A 21342-nucleotide genomic window follows, 5' to 3' on the forward strand; every position below is an offset into this window, starting at 1 on the left:
ACAAGGTGAGGGAGGTGAGATTGAGATGGTTTGGACATGTACAGAGGAGGGACATGGGGTATATCAGTAGGAGAATGCTGAGGATGGAGACACCAGGAAGGAGGAAAAGAAGAAGACCAAAGAGGTTTATGGATGTGGTGAGGAAGACATGCAGGTAGTTGGTGTGAAAGAGGCAGATGTAGAGGACCGGGTGGGGGTGATGGGGGATGGGGGATCGGGGGTATGGAGACGGATGATCTGATGTGGCGCTCCCTAAAGGGAGAAGCCAAAAGAAGAAGAAGAAGATTATCTAAATTATTATTTTATTTAAAATAATAAAAGTATAGCGCATCTACTAATAATTATATTTAAATAAATCTTTTTTTTTTTACCAATGCACACGCTTTTTTATATATGTACACACAAATTTGCTAGTTTGCTAACATCTTCCCTCCGGGTCTCCATCCTACATAAGTTCTTTTATCAAAATGATGAATTTGGACTCACCAAACTTTCTTCCAATCATTTACTGTCCAATTCTTGTGCGCTTTTTACATTGTTTTTTTGCAGGAACATTGATGATTCAAAAACCCTAGAAGACCAGGTGTTTCCAAACTTTTAACAGGTATATGTGATAAAATAATCATATTAAAGTCCATTTCAGTTTTAGATTACAAGACACAAAATGTAGAATATTTCAACATACTGTGGAAAAGTATAGCATGTCTGAATTGAGCATTTTGAGCAGCGTCTTAAAAAGATTTTTAAAAAGATTTTAAAGGTTTTGGCTAAACTAGTTTACAAACATAACTGAAGCATCAAATTCCCTCAGTTGTGCTGATAAATTACAGAGACTCATCCTGAACATTGCAGGAATTCCTATCAAAATCATATCAAATGAATTCCATGTTGTTGTTGCCTGCCTCTTGAATTTATCATTCATTCATACTTTCTTTTACTTTACTTCATTACTTGAATTTGTATTGGTCTTGCAATAAGGGAAATATTTTCCCCTGCAGATCTCATCTTAATAGTCAATCTCCAAATCAGGACAAGTCTCACAGTGCTGAGTAGCACCTGTTGACCCAGCCCAGTATGTAAGTGCTGCTTGCGTTGTGTAGGTTCTTCTGAAGGAAGAGCTGTGGCTTCATTGGGTCCCTGTAACTGTGGTACAGGCGGAAGTGTGTATTCTCCAGCTCCTTTAGCAGACTGAACCAGTAGCGCACTACAGAGGGCTCGTCACCGCTCACTTCGAACCCGGCCCAGTGCAGGTGAACCTCGAGGAGCAAGAGACCCACAGAGTGTAACACATTTTCCAGTATCAGGTTCTCTAAGATTTTCCATTCAGCACTCTCCATGTCCACTTTCAGCACTTCTAGCTGTGAAAATGATTGAAAGACCAGGAGAGAGAGAGAGAGAGAGAGAGAGAGAGAGAGAGAGAGAGATAAGAATCTGCTAGTAAATAAACCAACAAACTCAATAATAAGTTTAAGAGTGCCAATGAATCAAACATCTGAATGGGGAAAATCTGAGTGACTTTGACTTTGGCCTGTTTGTGGTTGCCAGATAGACGGGTTTGAGTATTTTAGAAATGGCTGATGATACCACATTGAAGTGGTCAGCTACGATGAGGGATTTCCAATTGGAAGGTTGTGAGTTCAAGTCCCAACACTACCAAGCTGCTGCTCCTGGTGAGCTACCATGAGCAAGGCCCTTAACCCTAATTTGCTCAGTTACATAAATGTTAAGGCAATCTGGATAAGGATATCTGCCAAAAACAAATATTTGGTGGTAGCTTGGAGGTGGTTAATGCATTAAACTTTGGATCAGCAAGTCTCTCAACCCTATAGCTGCTCAGTTGTATAAATGAGAATAAAATCTAGGTTGATCTGGATATCTGCCAAATTCCATTAATGTAAATAAACTGTACCCGTATTCATACTGAAATTTTTCCGTACAGGGCTTCCGGGTTCGGTACACATGTATACCAAATGCAATCCTTTTTGCGTGCGGAACATAGTTACTATCAGAGATTCCTTGGGAATGTATTAAGTGGAGGACCGCAAGTTTGTTTAGTCTCTGCCTCACACTTTGCATGCATTTTTTAAAAAATATTACTAAACTTGAAACCATACACAACAATGCTGGTGGTATATAAAAGAAAGAAAAGAAAGAAACTAGAGTTAGCGCAGTGTCACTGTGGCTACTCACTCTGTACCGGAAATAAGACTTAGGCTAAAGAATTCAAAGGGTTAACGCTAGCGCTATGGATATACCATTTTTAAAATTGTTACAAACATAGTTATATACAGGATACAACTTTCAGTAAAAATGTAGAGTTTAACAAAGTAAAAAAATCCTGAATCTCGTTAGCACTTCCTGGTTGGTGGCTATCGTTAGCGCTATGTATTCTTTAGCGTTTTATGTCCAAGATTGACGAATGTTTGCATCATGTCATTTTTTTTGCTTGGTTTGAGACTTGGGGCATCAGGAAAACAAATGTTTAGTGATAAAAAAATTTCAGTGAAGTAAAATATTTTAAAATCGGACTAAAGAAAGGACGTCATGAATAAATGTGTGTTGCGTGGAAGATTTGGCTTTTTATTTATTTATATTTTTATTAAAAACGGTTAAACAGACATGCGTGCTGAATGAATAGCGCATTAATAAAACTAGTGCAGTTAAAATGAATTATATTTTTATATATATATAAAGTAAAGTATATAATAATAATAAAATAACGAAATGTAATGATGTACTGAGATCCTTCTCACATGCAACACTTTACACAATAATTGAGCGAAAAGAAAACGCCCATTGAGCAGCCATTCTGCAGGTGGAAAGGAGGCAGCAGTAACTCTTTACAACTGTGGTGAGCGAAAAACGCATTTCATGACACACAACACACAAAGCATACACTGAAGCAGATAAGCTACAACCTTTGACCTTCAAATCCTGCTACATTTTCACATAAATGCCTAAAGTACACTGCACAGTGCATCCAACTTTTGTAATGTTCTGGGACCGGCTTGTGGTCACATTTGAAATGAGGCACATTAGACACGTATTTGTAAAATTACTGACCTCCAAAAAATTCTGTCATCAAAAAATAATCTCATTAATGTTTTGTGGTGGTATTTTGAAAGCATTTGTTTCATATTCTCAAGTTACTAATCAACATACACACACATGTGTGTGTGTGTGTGTGTGTGTGTGTGTGTGTCTGGGAATTCCTGATTGAATCACTGAACTCATCACCCTGCAGCACCCTGGTTCTCCAGTCATTCATCACTAGATCATTGCATCTGCCTGTGTGGCTCTCTCTCTCTCTCTCTCTCTCTCTCTCTCTCTGTCTCTCTGTCTCTCTCTCTCTCTCTCTCTCTCTCTCTCTCTCTCTCTCTCTCTCTCTCTCTCTCTCTCTCTCTCTCTCTCTCTCTCTCTCTCTCTCTCTCTCTCTCTCTCTCTCTCTCTCTCTCTCTCTCTCTCTCTTTAAGTCTGTTGGTTAACCCATTTTTCTTTTCTGCATAAACCCACAAGTTTTGTCTTGAAAATATAAAATAAATATATTGTTTATTTACTAATGTTTTCTTTCATTTCTTTGTCTGCATGCACAAAAATACATATGAAGGAGAGACTACATATAAAAGGCTATTTAAAATTAATATACTGTATATACATACATATATATATATATATATACAGTACAGACCAAAAGTTTGGACACACCTTCTCATTCAAAGAGTTTTCTTTATTTTCATGACTATGAAAATTGTAGAGTCACACTGAAGGCATCAAGGGCTATTTGACCAAGAAGGAGAGTGATGGGGTGCTGCGCCAGATGACCTGGCCTCCACAGTCACCGGACCTGAACCCAATCGAGATGGTTTAGGGGTGAGCTGGACCGCAGAGTGAAGGCAAAAGGGCCAACAAGTGCCAAGCATCTCTCGGGGAACTCCTTCAAGACTGTTGGAAGACCATTTCAGGTGACTACCTCTTGAAGCTCATCAAGAGAATGCCAAGAGTGTGCAAAGCAGTAATCAAAGCAAAAGGTGGCTACTTTGAAGAACCTAGAATGTGACATTTTTCAGTTGTTTCACACTTTTTTGTTATGTATATAATTCCATATATAATTCCACATGTGTTCATTCATAGTTTTGATGCCTTCAGTGTGAATCTACAATTTTCATAGTCATGAAAATAAAGAAAACTCTTTGAATGAGAAGGTGTGTCCAAACTTTTGGTCTGTACTGTATGTATATATATATACATACAGTATATATATACACACACCCACACCAACCTGGCAGAACTTTAAAATGATAACATTATGACTGGTGAAGTGAAGAACACTGATGATCTTCATCATGGCACCAGTTAGTGGGTGGATTTATTATTAGGCAGCAAGTAAACATTTTGTCCTCAAAGTTGACGTGTAAGAAGCAGGAAAAATGGGCAAACATAAGGATTGGAGTGAGACAAATTGTGAAGTAGACGACTGGGTCAGAGCATCTCTAGAACTGAGGCTCTTGTGGTCAGAATCTATCAAAAGTGGTCCAAGGAAGAAACAGTGGTGAACCGGCGATGGGGTCATGGGCTCATTGATGCATGTTGGGAGGAAAGGCAAGCTCCTGTAGCTCTATTGCTAAAGAAGTTATTGCAGGTTCTAATAGAAAGGTGTTAAAATACACAGTCCATCGCAGCCACAGACCAGTCAATATTGGGCAGGTGGTCATAAAGTTATGCCTGATTGATGTGTATGTATGTATATATATATATATATATATATATATATATATATATATATATATATATATATACTAGACAGATCTGAGGCATACAGAACAAACAGAACAAACACTGTAATTACTGGAACATCACTTAGCCTGAGAAGCATTTTTTTATTTCCTTTTTAAAATTTTTTTATTAGAATAAGCTAATAAGCTTCCCAGCATTCATCTGCATGCATTCCTCATCCTTCACCTGCCCGAGAACGATCAATCAATCATCCCAGCTTACGAGACACCGACTCGGTAACGCTCCACACCGATGCATATCCTGCAGGCTCTTTAGTTCGAGTAGTTGAATTTAATTTGCGGGGATTACACTCCTCCTCCTAATGCAGTGAGGAACAGATGCAGAGGGACGAGGCTGAGTGATATATGAAAGCGTTCGAAAAAAATGCCATTTAAAGATACGGTGAGTAAATCACTGCAGGAGGTATCATTTTGATAAAAGCGAGCGCAACATCTTTCTTTGTGTCAAGAACAGTTTGGGAAAGATGCACACTGATCATTCCCTGGGGTCACAGCCAGAAAATAGGTTGAGATGTTACAGTATATCCTGTTTCTGGTTCAAACGCTGATACGGGAAGAGAACCGTGTTTTGGTATTGCATCATTTAATATGTGTTTCAGCAGAGTTCACACACTATATGGACTTTTCCAAGCCATACTGTTTACTGTTCCTCCCCAAACTGCTACTATGAGGTTTAAATCAAATTCAATTTAATTCAATTCAATTCATTTTTATTTCTGTCGCGCTTTTAACAATGAACATTGTCTCAGAGCAGCTTTACACAGATAATGTGGTGATAAAAATGAATATGTTCTTTATAAGTGTGAGTTTGTCCCTGATAAGTGAACCGCTGGCGACTGTGGTGAAGGAAAAACTCCCTGAGACGGCATAAAGAGGAACCTTGAGAGGAACCAGACTCAAGAGGGAAACCCATCCTCATCTGGGTTGCACCGAATGTCCATTTATTGCAGATATACGATGTTGCAGGGTGCTAAATAACATTATTTATTTATACACTTCTTTAGTGTACGCTGACTAAATGCAGCCACTAAATCAGTGTCACGTAACTGCTTTTAATTCACTCCTTTGATTCACTGAAATGAATAAAGGCATTAAGAAAAGGAGCAAAGGATAAGTTGAGCAAGCTGAGCACTCATCCGTTTCGCTTTCAGCTTTCAGCGCATCTGCTTTGCTTTCACTGTTATATAATAAATCTAAATCATAATGTGAATAAAAAATGCAGTCCTTGATATAAGCAACGCCTGCTTCTAAAGTGCTCTGAAATGTTCTCATTTTCAGTGTTTACTTTGCAACATGCAATCATAACTCAACAAAGAATTCTTTATGAATACTCACAATATAAATATAAAATTAGGGTTCCACCTTTATTAGCTTTTTTTATTTCAAATCAGATGCCTGCCAGAGCACATAGTTATTGGTTTTAAAGTTTTCCATACAACCCAGTAACGAAATCATGTATAACGCTGCAACATCTTGCAAATGAGGGTGACATTTAAAAAACTTGCAACATATAATAATTTTGCTGTGCCTCTATATTAAATTTGTGAGAAGGTTTTGTATAGAAATAGACTCATGTATATACACTATATTTTCAAAAGTATTGGGTCACCTGACCTTTCCTATATCCCGATTCATGGTTCTTTTCCAAACTGTTACCACAAATCTGGAGACATACAATTCTACAGGACGTCTTTAGATGGCGCTATAATAAAATTTTGCCTTCAATGAACTTGGAAACCCAAAACCTGTTCCAGCATGGCGATGCACAAAGTGAGCTCCTTGAAGATCTGGTTTACATGCTTTGGAGAGGAAGATCTTGCTGCTATAGAGCTCTGATCTCATCCCTACTAAACATCTTTGGGATGAATGTGAATTCTGACTGCACCCCAGGTCTCCTCACCTACATCAGTACCTGCTTTTCATATCACCCTTGTGGCTGATGAACACAAATATCCATAAGCACACTCCAAAATCTAGTGGAACATCTTCCCAGAAGAGTGGAGGGAATTTCCCGTTAAGATTAATAAAGTACTCGAAACATATATCTAAGAAATACATGCATATCATAGAAATTGATTTGTGCATCATAGTTACTCATCAGATATTCTGCAATTACATATTACTTTTGTAAATGGAAAAATATTTTTTTGTTGCAGTTCCCATTTTGTCCACTAGGGAGTAATAACTGTATGGTACAAGAAATAGGAGAAAGAGCCCTGCCCCATGATTACACCAAAGTTGACAAATTAACAGTATTTAATCTGATCATAATTGCAAATGAAAAAAAAAAATAGTCACTCAAAGTGATTTTAGTGGAATTGAAAATCTTCAGAGTAATAAATAAGTTCTAAAATGGACGTAATGATAAATGACTTCACCATGATATTCTGTCTATATTGTCGCCCCTGTGTTCTCTATTACCTGTCTATGGCCGTAATGGTTGAGGACAGCAGAAAGCTTCATGGTGCTGCTGTGCTGCCTCAGTGAAGTGATAGCAGGGTTCGGATCCCTCCAGTCGATGGAGAGCCGGTGAAGCCACATGTGTGAGTCTTGCAGATGAGCCTCTTTGATACTGGGGTCAAAACAGTGAACCTCACACCCTGCCTTGGCTAACACTCTCTCCAACTGCTTGTCTTCTCCTCCCAACCTGCAATGAGAGAGAGAGAGAGAAGTAGAGAATAAATGATGTCTATAATGTTTTCTTAAGTGTAATTGTAAAAAACATATTACATAACCTAAAGAAAACCTAAGGATCCTAAGGAAAAAAACGTGACTGAAAGTACTAGAATACGTCTTTCAAATTCAAGACAATGTCATAGCCATTTGTGGTTGCGACCCAAGTGAGTGAAATTGGGTTTGAGATGGGAGGGATTGGACTCCTTACTCGTGAGCTCATGACATGCTGAAGAGCACAGAAACCATCTCATGCCATATTACAATGCAGGTGTAATGTGGCACCAGTTGGCATTGGACATTTGAATTTAAAGAGGGTGGGGGGGGTCTAATGTTATTTAATACATTACTGAGTTATTTACACTGTTAAAGAGTTAAAGAGTTTCATGCTCATCATGGCCAAAGTCAAAAAAGTATTTGGACGTAGGGGAGAGTATTTCTGCTGCAAATGTGGCCATTCTTGACGTCATGAAGGGCGGAATTCCTTGTATGGGCAATTTTTGGGCACCCATCACCATGCTTCATTTGGTTAAGAAAGATGTCAGCAGCGATACACAGGACTTCGAGAAAAATGTCTCCAAAGAAGTGTGTTTTGGGATGCTGTTGCTCTTGATGTTTAGTTTTAGACTCGGGATCCGATTCGGGATCAATACGTAGGGTTGGATCAGATTGTTAGCCATAGTTTATTTAAGTCTTTGTTCCTGATTTATTTACAGTGATGTTGCAGCTCACAGACGATAAAAAAAAATGTGCACAACTTTAGCCCCGCCCACAGCACACCTCCAGGAACTCGGCTATTTTCGGAGAAAAGTTGTATCTTTCTTTTATAACTCGTATCAAACTAAAGACTATTTAGAGATCTGAAGGACGCACTACTACTCTGTAGGTACTCAAGATTAACATGGTGTGTTTTTCAGTTCACCAGAGTTCCCCAGCAGCAAAATTGCAACACAAAAAGTTCAAAGCCACTGAACTCGCACACAAGAGCAGAACGTTGCCCTAAAAGCTTTCTTGGCTGCATTTTAAAGAAGCAGAGAAGACCAAGTGATTCACCTTGGTAGATAAGAAAAGTAAGATAACAACACAATTAAGCAACAGGGAAACAATGTGAGGACACGCAGCTGAGCTTTGGCAAAAACACGACCGAACGCCATCCAACCTGCTCCACCTTCACGTCAAGAAGTTTGCGAGTCGTTTGAATGCAGAACAGTGCTGAAGGGTAACTTTGTTTGCCTGTGCAGATAAGATCTGGATGTGTACTTGCCCTGAGATGCTTTCAGTATGAATTAAACATTGAGTGCAACGATTAAAAGAAATTAATTTCCTCTTTGCTGTTTTACGAGCTGTCTCAGTGTGACTTCAGTGGAATGTCTTGCATTCCAAACTGAAAATGTAGTGATCAGCGCCAAAGTCATTAAATGTCATTCAAATACAACTACAAAAATGTATCATTTTTCTGGTGTGTACTTCATGAAAAAGCTGATCACTGAATTTTCTGCAAACCTACTTTGGGACAGTGTCAGCATTCTGACACATTTATGTATCGTAACCTGACCAACTACTGAAATTTCGGACAGCTTTTATCTTCGAGGAGGAGAAAAGTAAACAAGGCAATATATAAAATTCCAGTAACATCGCTTCTTACTTGAAAAAGTGCCAGTGTTCATTTGATTTGACCGTGTGTGAGAGAAAATGAGAATGAAACTCACCCAAGTGAGTAGACTCGACAGTGTTTAGTGTTGATGCTCTGGGCCAAGTTGAATCTGTTATCCAAACATAGCGCCCATGATCCGTGAGCTGGCAAACTGTTGGCAGGATTTTTACAGGACACCTGTACATCACAATGTGCACACACACACACGCACACACACACACACACACACACACACACACACACACACACACACACACACACACACACACATATATTCAAAGATTCACATTCACACTTAAGTGCATTTTTTAAAAACCTCAATCCTTTGTAGCGAGTTGGAGGAAACCAGCGAATCCTGAGGAAACACACACAGGGCATGTCCTACCAAGCTAAGGAATAAACCATGACTTCCTCATGCACTACTGCACTATCCAAAAAGAGGCATTTAAACTCATCCAACTGCCCAGGATGTATGTCTTTATTTTGGTACTAATTTGTGTTTAATTCAATTCAATTCATGTATCTTTTAACAATGGACAAAAAACAGTTTTGCAGAAATAAAGAGGTTATAAAGTTGCATAAAGTTTATTGTCTATAAGTGTGTTTCTCACATTTGTAAGTTTGTCCCTAATGCGTGAACCAGTGCCGATTGCGGTGAGGAAAAGCTCCCTGAGATGGCATGAGGAAGAAACCGTGAGACTTAAAAATGAACCCGTCCTCATCTGAGTGTCACCGAATGTCCATTCATTACAGTTCCATCGTTGTTCAGGTTTAATGAATCATGCAGAAACTGTGATCCTGAGCCATTGTAGTAGACTGTTGATATTAATTACAGTCCAAATCCATATTCAAAGTTCTTGAGGTGCTCGTGCACATAAGTCCAGCTATTTAAGTGCATGAAAACAATTCATTCTATTCATTTGCACGATCTGTTTCGCTTTGTTTGACGATTATTGAATTATGCTACACGTTAAAGCAGGTATAAGATGTTGCCGTAGAGAAAGGAGAGGTTTTGAGCCGATACTGGATTCTGAGAAGAGAAAGAGATAAGAGTGTTCATTTATCACCTGCAGCTGCAGTGCACAACATTCACTGCCAAGTTATTTTAGCCAACAGTGAGCGTTTGCGAGAGAGGGAGTGGGAAGGTGAAAGAGAGAAAGAGAGAGAGAGAGAGAGAGAGAGAGAGAGAGAGGGTGAGGGAATGGGTAGAGGTGAGGTAGTCAGCAATTTATAGGCATGTCATGACTCTTTATAGGCCTGTCATGACACTGTGGTAGCTATTCTGTTAATACCTTTAGGGGGTGGTAGAGAGCATGTTTCTATATCATAATAAACGCTAAATTGCCCCGAATGGGAGCGAAATCTTACAGTTTTGATGTTATTAGAAAATATTTTCCTTTACGTTAATTAGCTTCATCAATAATGATGTCAATGGAGGGTCCCTACAAGTCTGATTGTACATTCATGCCTCAATCCCATTATAATAAATTACACTTAATATCATTTTACAACCGGGATTTTTACAACCGAAATAAGATTAGCCTGAGATTCGAACGTAAGGTCATGTCCAGGATGCTGGGTGACAATGAGGCCATCAGCTTTTTCTACACTACATCGAGCTCTAATCACACATCAGAGAGGTTTATTACTCCTGCCGAATTAACGCATTACATCTCCCTCATGTTCATTTAGTTTTATTGACAGTGCCACGACTCCTTTGCTACGTCCCCGACCCGCTGCCTCTGGTGATTTTGAACACCTGCTGATTGTTTCACAGCTCATTTTTAGGACAGTTTACACACCTCTATCTCTTGATTATTGCCTCTGGGTTTCACAATTCCTTTTTCCTCTGCCTTTCACAGTCTAGAATGTCGCCTACCTCATGCTAATTAATGTTTTAATGAAAAAATGTAAGAAATTGGGAAAAGAATTACATTCGTTTTGAGAGCTTGGCCTGTTCAAGTTAGAATAACATGAATGCTTTTAGCAACAATAAGCATTGTTATTGTTTGTATTTGAAATTTAGTAGAATTATATTGTGAACCTCAGTAAGGCAGTGGTTCAGTCGGGTTTTTAGAGCTACCTCGCTTTTTAAACTTGGTATGTGTGCTGTGAGCAGTGCTGATAGGTTTTGTGCTAAATCTTCAATTATTGCAGATAAACACTGAAAAATCATCTGAGAAAATCTGCATTGAAGAAAGGTGCTTTATACTTGTCACGTGTACTTTTTAGCACAGTTTAGCAATGTTAGCATGCTGGGTAAGAGTGCAAGGTCAGCTATGGTACAGCGCCCCTGGAGCACAGAAATCTAAGGGCCTTGCTTGAACGTGCACCCAATATGTGGTAGCTTGGCGATACCAGGGCTTGAACCCCTGACCTTCCAATCAGAAAACTCAGAGACCTACAAATTGAGTGAACTACAAATTCCCCTGTATTTGTTTATATATATTTAGTACATGATCTGTTAAATCTGAAACTTATAATTCTATTCAGTTCTATAATAACGACCTGCACGTTCAAGTCCCTTCAGAATTTTCTGCCTCACTTCCACTTCTCTCATTAATGCCACCTTTGCCACCTCAATTGAATCCTTGAAATCAATTGTCCCACTATTTCAATGTTCACAAGTTGGGAAAGATTCGAAAAAAGGATGTTTTTATGCCAATATTTTTATAATAAAAGAAGGTGTGTTTACCTGTGGTGTAGTGATATACTTGATAAATCTGAATGCCTCATCCTCCAGGCTGTGACTCTCACTGGCCCATGGCTCCAGCACTATCTTCCACCTGAGAGACTGCAAACACACACTAGGAAGATTAGAAGAAAGCCAGTGAAATAGACATGTTATGGTCAAGAAGGGTGGTGTTTCAATAACACAGATCCAGCAGACTGACCTCTTTCTGTTATATTCAACAGTAACTTTCTTTGCAATCTGTTTAGTAGCATGTGAGATCAGACCAGACGAGGCTTTGCTCCCTGTTGTTTTGGACATGCTCTGATCCATAAAAATTAATAATTGTCAAAGTCAGAAGATCCTTATGCAAACTTAATGTTCTCTTACTATCTTATATCCCACCTCTTGATGGGAACCATTGTTATAAGATCTTCCACTTCTTCTTCCGGGTGCTCTGGTTAGGGGTCACCACAAAGGCTCATCCATCTCCATTCCACCCTGTTCTACATCTGCCTCTTTCAACCACCTGCATGTCTTTTCCCCTTTTACCACATCCATGAACCTCCTCCTTGACCTTCCTCTTTTCCTCCTGCCTGGCAGCTCCATCCTCAGCATTCTCCTACTGATATACCCCATGTCCAAACCACATTTCTAATCTTGTCATCACTCCCAATGAAAATCTCAGCATTTTTAACTCCGCCTCCTGTCTTTTAGTCAATGCCACTGTCTATAAAACATACAACATCGCAGGTCTCACCACAGTCCTATAAACCTGGTCTTTCACTCTTCCAGATACTCTTCTATCCCAAATCACTCCTGCTCTCACTCTTCTCCACCCTGCCTGCACTCTTTCTTCTAACAAACTCTCCATTATAAAGGGGTACAAAGATTTACAAACAATATGATTAATCATTGTTTATTGATCTTCTGCTTGCATATGAATGTGATTATGTTTATAAATAAAATGCTGTTATATTATATTTATAGATGATGTAATGATTATGATCTTACTTTAATATTACATACATAAAACAAGCAGAATATAAGTTTTATGACAGATTTTACATATATATTTTGGAAATGTTTGTCAATTTGATTATTCGATCATTTTAATATATTTGTTTCATTATAAAAATAAAGTATTTAGAAATTTGTAGGTAAAAGATCATGCAGATGCACTGGGATACATCATCAGTGATGCATCCTGGGGTCATTGGGTGTTTCAGGTCTTTCAACATCAGACCCCAGCCTATGTCCCAGGAGCAATTGCCCACAAATCCTCTGCAGTCCACCTCACAACAAGTTTCCAGCACTGCCTCCTCCACATTTTCATCTAGCTCTTGCTACTTTGGGACACTTCTTCTCATTGGCCTCATCCCTGCACTCTTCCCAAAGCACAGTGATCTCCAATAAGATCAGTGTCAGCCTCAAAGGTGGTGAGTAAAAACTTCCTGAGATGATATGTGCAAGAAATCTTGACAGAATCCAGACTCAAGAAAGAACCCATCCTCATCTGTGTGTCAAGGAATATCTATTCATTATAGTTCCATCATTGTTAAGATTAAATGTGAAACTGTTCATGGCAACCGCAGCCACAAAACACTGTAACAAACAGTGTTTATATAAATTACAACCCAAATCCATCTTCATGGTTCTTGAGTTTAATCTTTACACCCTTAAATATTAACTAGGCATACAAAACGCTGAAGCCAGTCTGTGCAGGTCCTTGTGTGTGGTTTTTGGTGTGTGTGTGTGTGTGTGTGTGTATATATATATATTTATATATATTATTTTCCACTTCTGATCGTTGCACAGATAAAGATCACGAACAGATCAAACCCTTTCTCCTGTTCATCTTGCCCATGCTTGCCCCTGCTGCCTTTCTTTCTGAAGGCACGATTACAGCATTAAGCTCATGAACAAAATGATCGCTGTTGCATTCGTGCCATAATCCATCATCTCAATGTTGTGTGCCAGGGAGAAAATCAAGGAAATCTGGCAGTGCTTTAGCCAAAGGAACTGAGTGAACTGAGATGTATTATCCCCTTAAATTCTGCACTATTATATATAACAACACTTCATGATTAATATAATGAAATGAAAAAAGCATCATTATTAATACCACAGATAAAGTTATAAGAAAAATATAGAAATTTTTTTGACAGAACTACATGCATATTAAACGGGGAATAGGTTTTTTTCCTCATGCCGTACGAACAACCGTGAGGATGACTTTTAATAATATTAAGAGATTTATTTCTTATAAACCGAAGTGTAAAATCCTCAAAAGCTCAGCATCTCACTCTCAGCAGCACAGTAACAGAATTAACATGGGCTGATGTTTTAATAAAATAGTAAATCTGACATACATTTAGAACTAATTTATTCTCCTAAGCTATACTTCATGTACATTTGGAGATGATTTGGCATGCACGATTTTACATGGATCACATTTATAATGATTTAACAGCAGTGAGTTTCAGTATAAAGCTGTCTGTAGTGTAGTAGGTTGACTAGTGAAGATGCGTGTAGTAGGAATTGAGTGTTTGCACAAGTGGTTTTAATTCAGGTCTAAACGTTACAAGATCTACAGTTTCAGTGGACATCCAGAAGCAATTTGCCCACCAGATCTTCCTGGAGAAGTGTTCATAAATAGCTTAGCCAAGACGGGGTCAAGATCAGTGGTGTCTAAGTATGAGAGTAGGTGAGACCAAGATAAGAAAGCTGCTTTAAACTTGTCACATGTACAATATAGTACACTGAAGCTCTTTCTCTACAGAGTGATGTCAGAGCACAAGGTGAACTATGTTACAGCACCACTAGAGCACAGAGGCTTGAGGGCCTTGCGTAAGGGCCCCAAGAGTAACAGCTTGGCAATACCAAGGCTTGAAAACCCCTTACCTGTACCCCAGAGCATTAACAACTGACTAACACCTCCACATAAACAGCACTGTATATGCCAGAGTCGATGTCAAGACTGAGATCAGACTCTTAGATCTGTTACTGTCAGTTATTATATGTGTAATGAGAGAATTACAGTAAGACGGTAATTACAAATCTTTATAACAGCATGCCAAATGTGTGATCTCATGAGCGTTCTCAAATCCTGTACCACCAGTCATGTGTAGTGGGAGAGTCTTCATGATTATAAAAGTTCTTAATACTAACCCAATAATGGCTAATAAAGACATTTGCAACATGATTAGCAAGAAGAAGAATTCTTTTAAAATACCTATTTCGAAAACCTGAAACAATCCGTTTTTTCAGAGAATCAAACCAGAACGTTTGACACGATATGGGATTCTTTAATAATGTATGTCGGGAAGAATGTACTCTTTTGCATGAACACTTTTTAAAATGTAAACTTTTGCACTGAAACATTTACAACGTCTTTGCACTTTGTGCCACGTCTACATACACTGAGATTTCTTGCCCTGTTGTTCTTATTGTACTGGGCCTTTTTTTTACTTTGCACAAAAAGTTTAAACAAGTTTTCACACGTGCACATTATGCACTCCTGTGTTGTCTCGTGTAACTCTGGGTTGTCTGGAGCACCTTGACCCTGGGGAATGTTGTTCTATGACACTTTGTACTGCATTAGCGATATAGTATTTGTTTGGAATGACAATAAACTTGATCTTCAGGTTGGATGTTGAGGTGGAATTGAGTCAAAAAATGGCCTTTTTAAAATTGTTTTGAAAAAAAATTTATTCACTCTTTCAGTTTCTGTTTCTCCACCAATCAGAGATCTATATAAGAGATTTAAGTCAGACTCATGTTTAAATGCTATGAGTGAATTTTTACCTCAGGTGATGAGACAGACTGAAGACTTATTTCACCTTAATGTCTCAAATGTCTCAAATTTGATCAGGGGTGTCACTTTTCCCATGCTTTCCCACATAGGTTCATAGCATTATGCTAATATATTTAAATAAAGAGTCCCAGCTGTCTCGGAGATGATGCTCTGTAACCGGATGTATGTCGCTGTGTGTTTGTATGTGATATTTAATGTTTGTTTGGCTTTTCCACTGACAGATAGCCTTTATCTTTGTGTATCTTAGTGGATATTTATTCCAGCTTCGTGTCTGACAACAAAGTAAAGTAAAGTGAAAAAATACACTCGCTCTTTCACACACACTCTGTCCTATGGCATGCCATTGATATTGAGTTTGTGGCACCTTTGAATTAACAAGATCAGTTCAGTGAAGGTAAGGTCAGGGTTCTGTGCAGGACACTCGAGTTCTTCTCCTCCATCTTTAAAAGTCATATCTTTAAGAAGCTCACTTTGTGGACAGGGATATTGGTTCTCTTTCTGCCTGAAATTCCAGTGATTCTCGGCCAATTGTTTGCTTCCAGCAATATTTCAATGAATTTAAAAAACTTTAGGATGTGATTTTTAGGGCGTCCACATACTTTTGACATACTCTGCATTCGTTCTCATAAAGTCTTTCATTAAGAGGAAGTGAACATGTAGTTAAAAAAAATACCAGCAATGATATTGTGGGTCTGTAAGTGGTCAAAGTCACGCACTTATAATGACGGTACTTTGTGCTACACACACACACACACACACACACACACACACCGCACACACAAGGTCATTCTCTCAGCCGGCGGAATGTAACCCATGAATACAGTCTTATCTTTGTGTTACTCCACCCGTTTAGCTCTTTTTTGTTTATAGTCTGCATATTTTATATTGGAATTGAACAGTGTTTGTGAGAAACTAATTACACACTATTTTACGCTGTTACACTATTGTGTGTGTCTATGTGTACGAGTGTGTGTGTGGTCCAGCTGGATAATGTCAGCATTCAACATTCAAGATTCAGGAGTTTATTCTGATATGTTCAGCAAACATTCCTTCAAGTAGCCTACGATATACATCAGGGAAATATATATAAATATATATATATAAAAAAAAAACATAAATGACAAATTTACAAGTAAATCTTGGATGTAGAATCATCTCAACTCTGTAACATTTCTGCTTATACATTTGTGTTTATATTTCAGCTTAAATGAACATTATAAGGTTGATTAATATACAGTATATTATTATATATTGTATATAATGATGTGTTTTATATGTATTTTATATATAAAACACCATCATTATATACAATATAATTATAATTAGGGGAAATTAAGTAATAGGGGAATTAATAAAGATGTTAATAGAGATGAAAAAAAGATGATAAAAAGTGGAAGGGAAATAAATAAAGATGATTTTTACATTAAAAGAATGAGTTCAGCTAGCATTAGCATTCTCACTCGGCTCAGTTTAAATTCAGTTCTAACGTTGAACTCAGTAATAAAAACTAATTGTGAGTGTCTCTGGTGTTATTTTTCTTTGTATTACAAAACTCAGAAGGTTTGGGTTCTGGTTTCGGCTTCATTAGCATTAGAAATCGCATCATAAGCCGCCTAAGCTGCTTAACAACCAAGTCGTAACTTCGTAAACACATAAGAAATTGTTTTGTGAAAATGGTCCCGAGTGCATTCGTTGTCCTGTAATAAGCTCTTATCGTTTTAAGCTGCTGTATTAGCGCTGTATTAGCGCTGTATTAGCAATTTGAGCTACTTGATAGGTCACTTAGCTGCATGAATGTCAGTTATTGACACAATAAAGGTAAGTTTCACTGAATACGAGTCTGACAAATAATGTAAATGTATTCAGGCTCAAATTTTTCACTTATAATTAATGGCTCTATTTTGCAAATTTTTTTTAAAAAACATTGTGTTTCTTGGTATATACAGTAAAGAATGATCTGTTCATCCTGGGCCAATTTTATTCATATTTAGTTTCTCTCTGAACTAAAACTTTACAGAAAGGCAAGTGTATCTTGAGCGCAATTGGCTAAATACATATATATATATATATATATATATATATATATATATATATATATATATATATATATATATATATATATATATATATATATATATATGGAATGTTCTCTGTGGGTTTTTTGTTGTTGTGTGTATGACTTTTATGTAGTTTAGGACGTTGCTGAATGTCTGGTAAAAATCTGTCTTGAAAGAGCAAATCGTGGTAACAGTATATTCAGTGATATGACAAACTATCTTGTGTTCTGTCAAAAACGAGAGAATTAGAGTCTGTATCCATTGCATTCATTTGTGAGTGGTTAAAAGAATGTATGAGATAAAAGAGCAGAAAAGGGGAATGTGATGTGTGTATGTGAGTGGGTGCGAGAGAGAGAGAGAGAGGGAGAGAGAGAGAGAGAGAGAGAGAGAGAGAGAGAGAGACATGTAACATTGTACACAATTCAAACGCTGTGTTAGGAAAAATATGTCGAAGCTACTCTGTTTTTTTTTCACAGCTGTTGCCAGATCCTCTCAACAAGCAATGAGTAGCGAGCGTCTTTCCTGTGTCACATGACAGGAAAGAGAGCAGAAAAGCTTACTAGGGTGTGTAGCTTCATCTCTGTGGACTGAGTTGATGTTTTTGATGGTTGAAATGCATATACACACTGGGACAGCATTCAAGTATTTAAATCACATCTCATATCACTTACATTAATAATAGTTGCTTGATATCTGACAAAATCCAATTCAGTGATCCAACTGTTTTCTGAACAAATCAAAGTCATTTATATCCAAAGCAGACGTTTCCACTTAGGGTTATATATAAACACAGACCAGGCATAACATTATGATCACTTGCCTAATATTGTGTTGGTCCTATTGTGCTAAAACAGTCCTGACCAGTCAACAATTAACACCATGAACTTCTTCAGCAGTTTGGGCTACAGGAGCTCGTCTGTTGGATCGGACCACACGGACCAGCATTCGCTCCCCACATGCATCAATGAGCCTCGGCCGCCCACGACCCTATCGCCGGTTCACCACTGTTCCTTCCTTGGAGCACTTTTAATAGATACTGACCACTGCAGACCAGGAACATACCACAAGAGCTGCAGTTTTGGAGATGCTCTGACCCAGACGTCTAGACGTCACTATTTGTCTCCTTTTGATGGTTCCTTTTTCAAGGGGAATTGTACATGTACTGTAAACTCAACAAAAATTGTGAATTACTTGTCCTAAAAGTTTTATTTACTACTTTAAATGAATATAATTGCAATAATAAAATAGTTTTTCCAAACATTTTTATGTAATTTATTAGTGCAAAACTGAAATGTTCTTGTATTGTCTGTTTTTGTCTTGTTGTGTCTGTTTTGTCATGTTTAGGTTTTATTTATGTCTATACTTTTGAGAGTCACTAACAGCTGGAACCAAATTCCTTGTGTGTGTGTCAACACACTTGGCCAATAAACCTGATTCTGATGTTACTCCGAACTTTATTTACTAGATATGTTGCATTTTGTTCATCTGCAGTACCACTTTATTGTGTGAATTTCCCCTATTTGGGACACAAGATTTTGTGGGTGGGAGGAAACTGTAAAACCCAGAGGAAACCCACCCACATAAACAATAGAACCTGGAGCTGAGAGGCTTTGATGCTATTCACGTTTCACTGTACAATCAGTTTGTAGCTTTTTAACCTGAAAGTGAAGATAAAAATTAAGCAAATAAGCACAGGAATGCAAACTCACACTCACCTTTCTGTATCTCCTTCCTGTCGGGTAGCACGTGTTCACCGAACTGCTCAATCCTCTGCTTTCCTCTGAAACTGTCTGAGTCTTGATGTGCTTTTGAGGTTCCTTTGTGGGACTAAGTGTCCTCCAGCTCTTCACATAATACCCCTTGAACTCCACATAGACATGAACAGCAAGACACAGAACAGTTAGGAGGACACACACACGTGCCAACACACACCTGTTCATCTTCTATGCTTCTATGTAGTTTGGTCTTTCATGCCACTCAGGCACTCGTTAGTTAGATGGTTTCTCCATGCTTCTCCTTTTCCACCTCAGACTTTTAGATGCAGTGGGATGCTAAATTTTTTTTGGTTTTTGGTCTGGGTAATCGTTCTTCAACCCATTTTCTTTCTTCACAGCCCCAAAGCTCTCTGGTTACACAATGTAAACATCTAAGTCCATGCTGGTGGGTGGGAATGAGCTTGTGAGCTTGTGTGTGCGTATGTAGGTAGATTTAGCACACATTATTTCAGGAACTCCCTCTCTCTTTTTCTCCCTCCCACTCTCTTTCTCCTTCTTCCTCCCTCCCTCTCTCTCTTGCTCAAATCTTGAAAACTCCCCCCTCCCCAGTCAGCTGTCATCTGGTTTGTGTTCTGTATCAGTCGCCTCTGCACTGTTGGCACAATCAGATTTGGAACAGATGGCAGTAGATATTTCCTTTGTCTTCCTCAGTCAGTTCATTAGCCATTTTCTACAACCAAATGCAGCATAAAAAGTTCATAACTTTAAAAAAAGATTAATTATATCATATTATATATAAGACATGGATTCAATTCAAAGTTGTACAGAAGGAATCTAGTGTCTAAGGCTCTTCCTTCAATATAGAACACACCTTTACCTTATAACAGTCATTAAATGAGACAACCATAAAAGAAAGGCTGTTGATCTCATATAGTCTTATCCATCTCTCGAACCCTGGAGTGATATAGGAAAATGCACTGTCAGCTTTTTTTTTTTTCATTTTCACCATATCTACGTGTCATCAGGAAGTGCTTTACTCTGAGCATTGGTAAGAATTCAGAAGAGCATTGAGCACCTCACCCATTCAATTCAGTTCATTTTTATTCGTAGAGCACTTTTAACAATGGACATTGTCCCAAAGCAGCTTTATAGAGACAAAGAGGTTATGAAGTTGGAATGTATAAGTTTAGTGTCTACAACTTTGTCTTTTATATAAGTCGATCCCTCATGGGCAAACCAGTGGCAACTGTGGAAAGAAAAAAACTCCTTGAGATGGCATGAGGAAGAAACCTTGAAAGGAACCAGACTCAAAAGGGAACCTACCTTTATTTTCGTGGCACCGAGTGTCTGTTCATTACAGTTCCATCATTGCTGAGGTGAGCTGTTTAATGATGGATGCTTAAATTCAGAAGTGTTCATGCAAACTTCGGTCCTGAGGTGTTTTAGTAAACTCTTGATGTATTAATTACACCCAAAATCCATCCTCAAAGTTCTTCGAGTTGCTCAGTATCTTACCGAAACTCACCTTATTACAAGCTTACATATCCATCCATCCATCTATCCATCCATCCATCCATCCATCCATCCATCCATCTATCCATCCATCCATCTATCCATCCATTCATCCATCCATCCACCAATCCATCCATCCATCCATCCATCTATCCATCCATCCATCCATCCATCCATCTATCCATCCATCCATTCATCCATCCATCCATCCATTCATCCATCCATCCATCCATCCATCCATCCATCCATCTATCCATCCATCCATCCATCCATCCATCCACCAATCCATTCATCCACCCATTCATCCATCCAATAAAGAAATAATAATTTTCAACAAAAACATCAGTCTGTGTTTTGCTATTAATTCCTTGTACTGACTATGCCAAGTTTTGTGCCCTAACTTTTGTGAGCAGTTGCAGTGATTTATATGCAATGCTTAATGTAAAACTT

At 38.3% G+C, this 21342-nt stretch overlaps 1 protein-coding gene across 1 annotated transcript; it reads right to left on the reverse strand.

Moving 5' to 3' along the window:
* Window positions 1–296: 296 nt before the first annotated feature.
* Window positions 297–19854, reverse strand: mettl24 (methyltransferase like 24). The gene is made up of 5 exons (XM_046874338.1): window positions 19381–19854; window positions 11816–11914; window positions 9176–9297; window positions 7215–7440; window positions 297–1358 (listed from the first exon to the last, which is right to left on the reverse strand). The coding sequence occupies exons 1-5, from the start codon at window positions 19603–19605 to the stop codon at window positions 1038–1040; spliced, it is 993 nt and encodes a 330-aa protein (XP_046730294.1). The 5' UTR covers window positions 19606–19854; the 3' UTR covers window positions 297–1037.
* Between the last annotated feature and the right edge of the window lie 1488 nt (window positions 19855–21342).

The sequence above is a fragment of the Silurus meridionalis genome, chromosome 18, assembly GCF_014805685.1.
Source record: "Silurus meridionalis isolate SWU-2019-XX chromosome 18, ASM1480568v1, whole genome shotgun sequence".
Lineage (NCBI taxonomy): Eukaryota > Metazoa > Chordata > Actinopteri > Siluriformes > Siluridae > Silurus > Silurus meridionalis.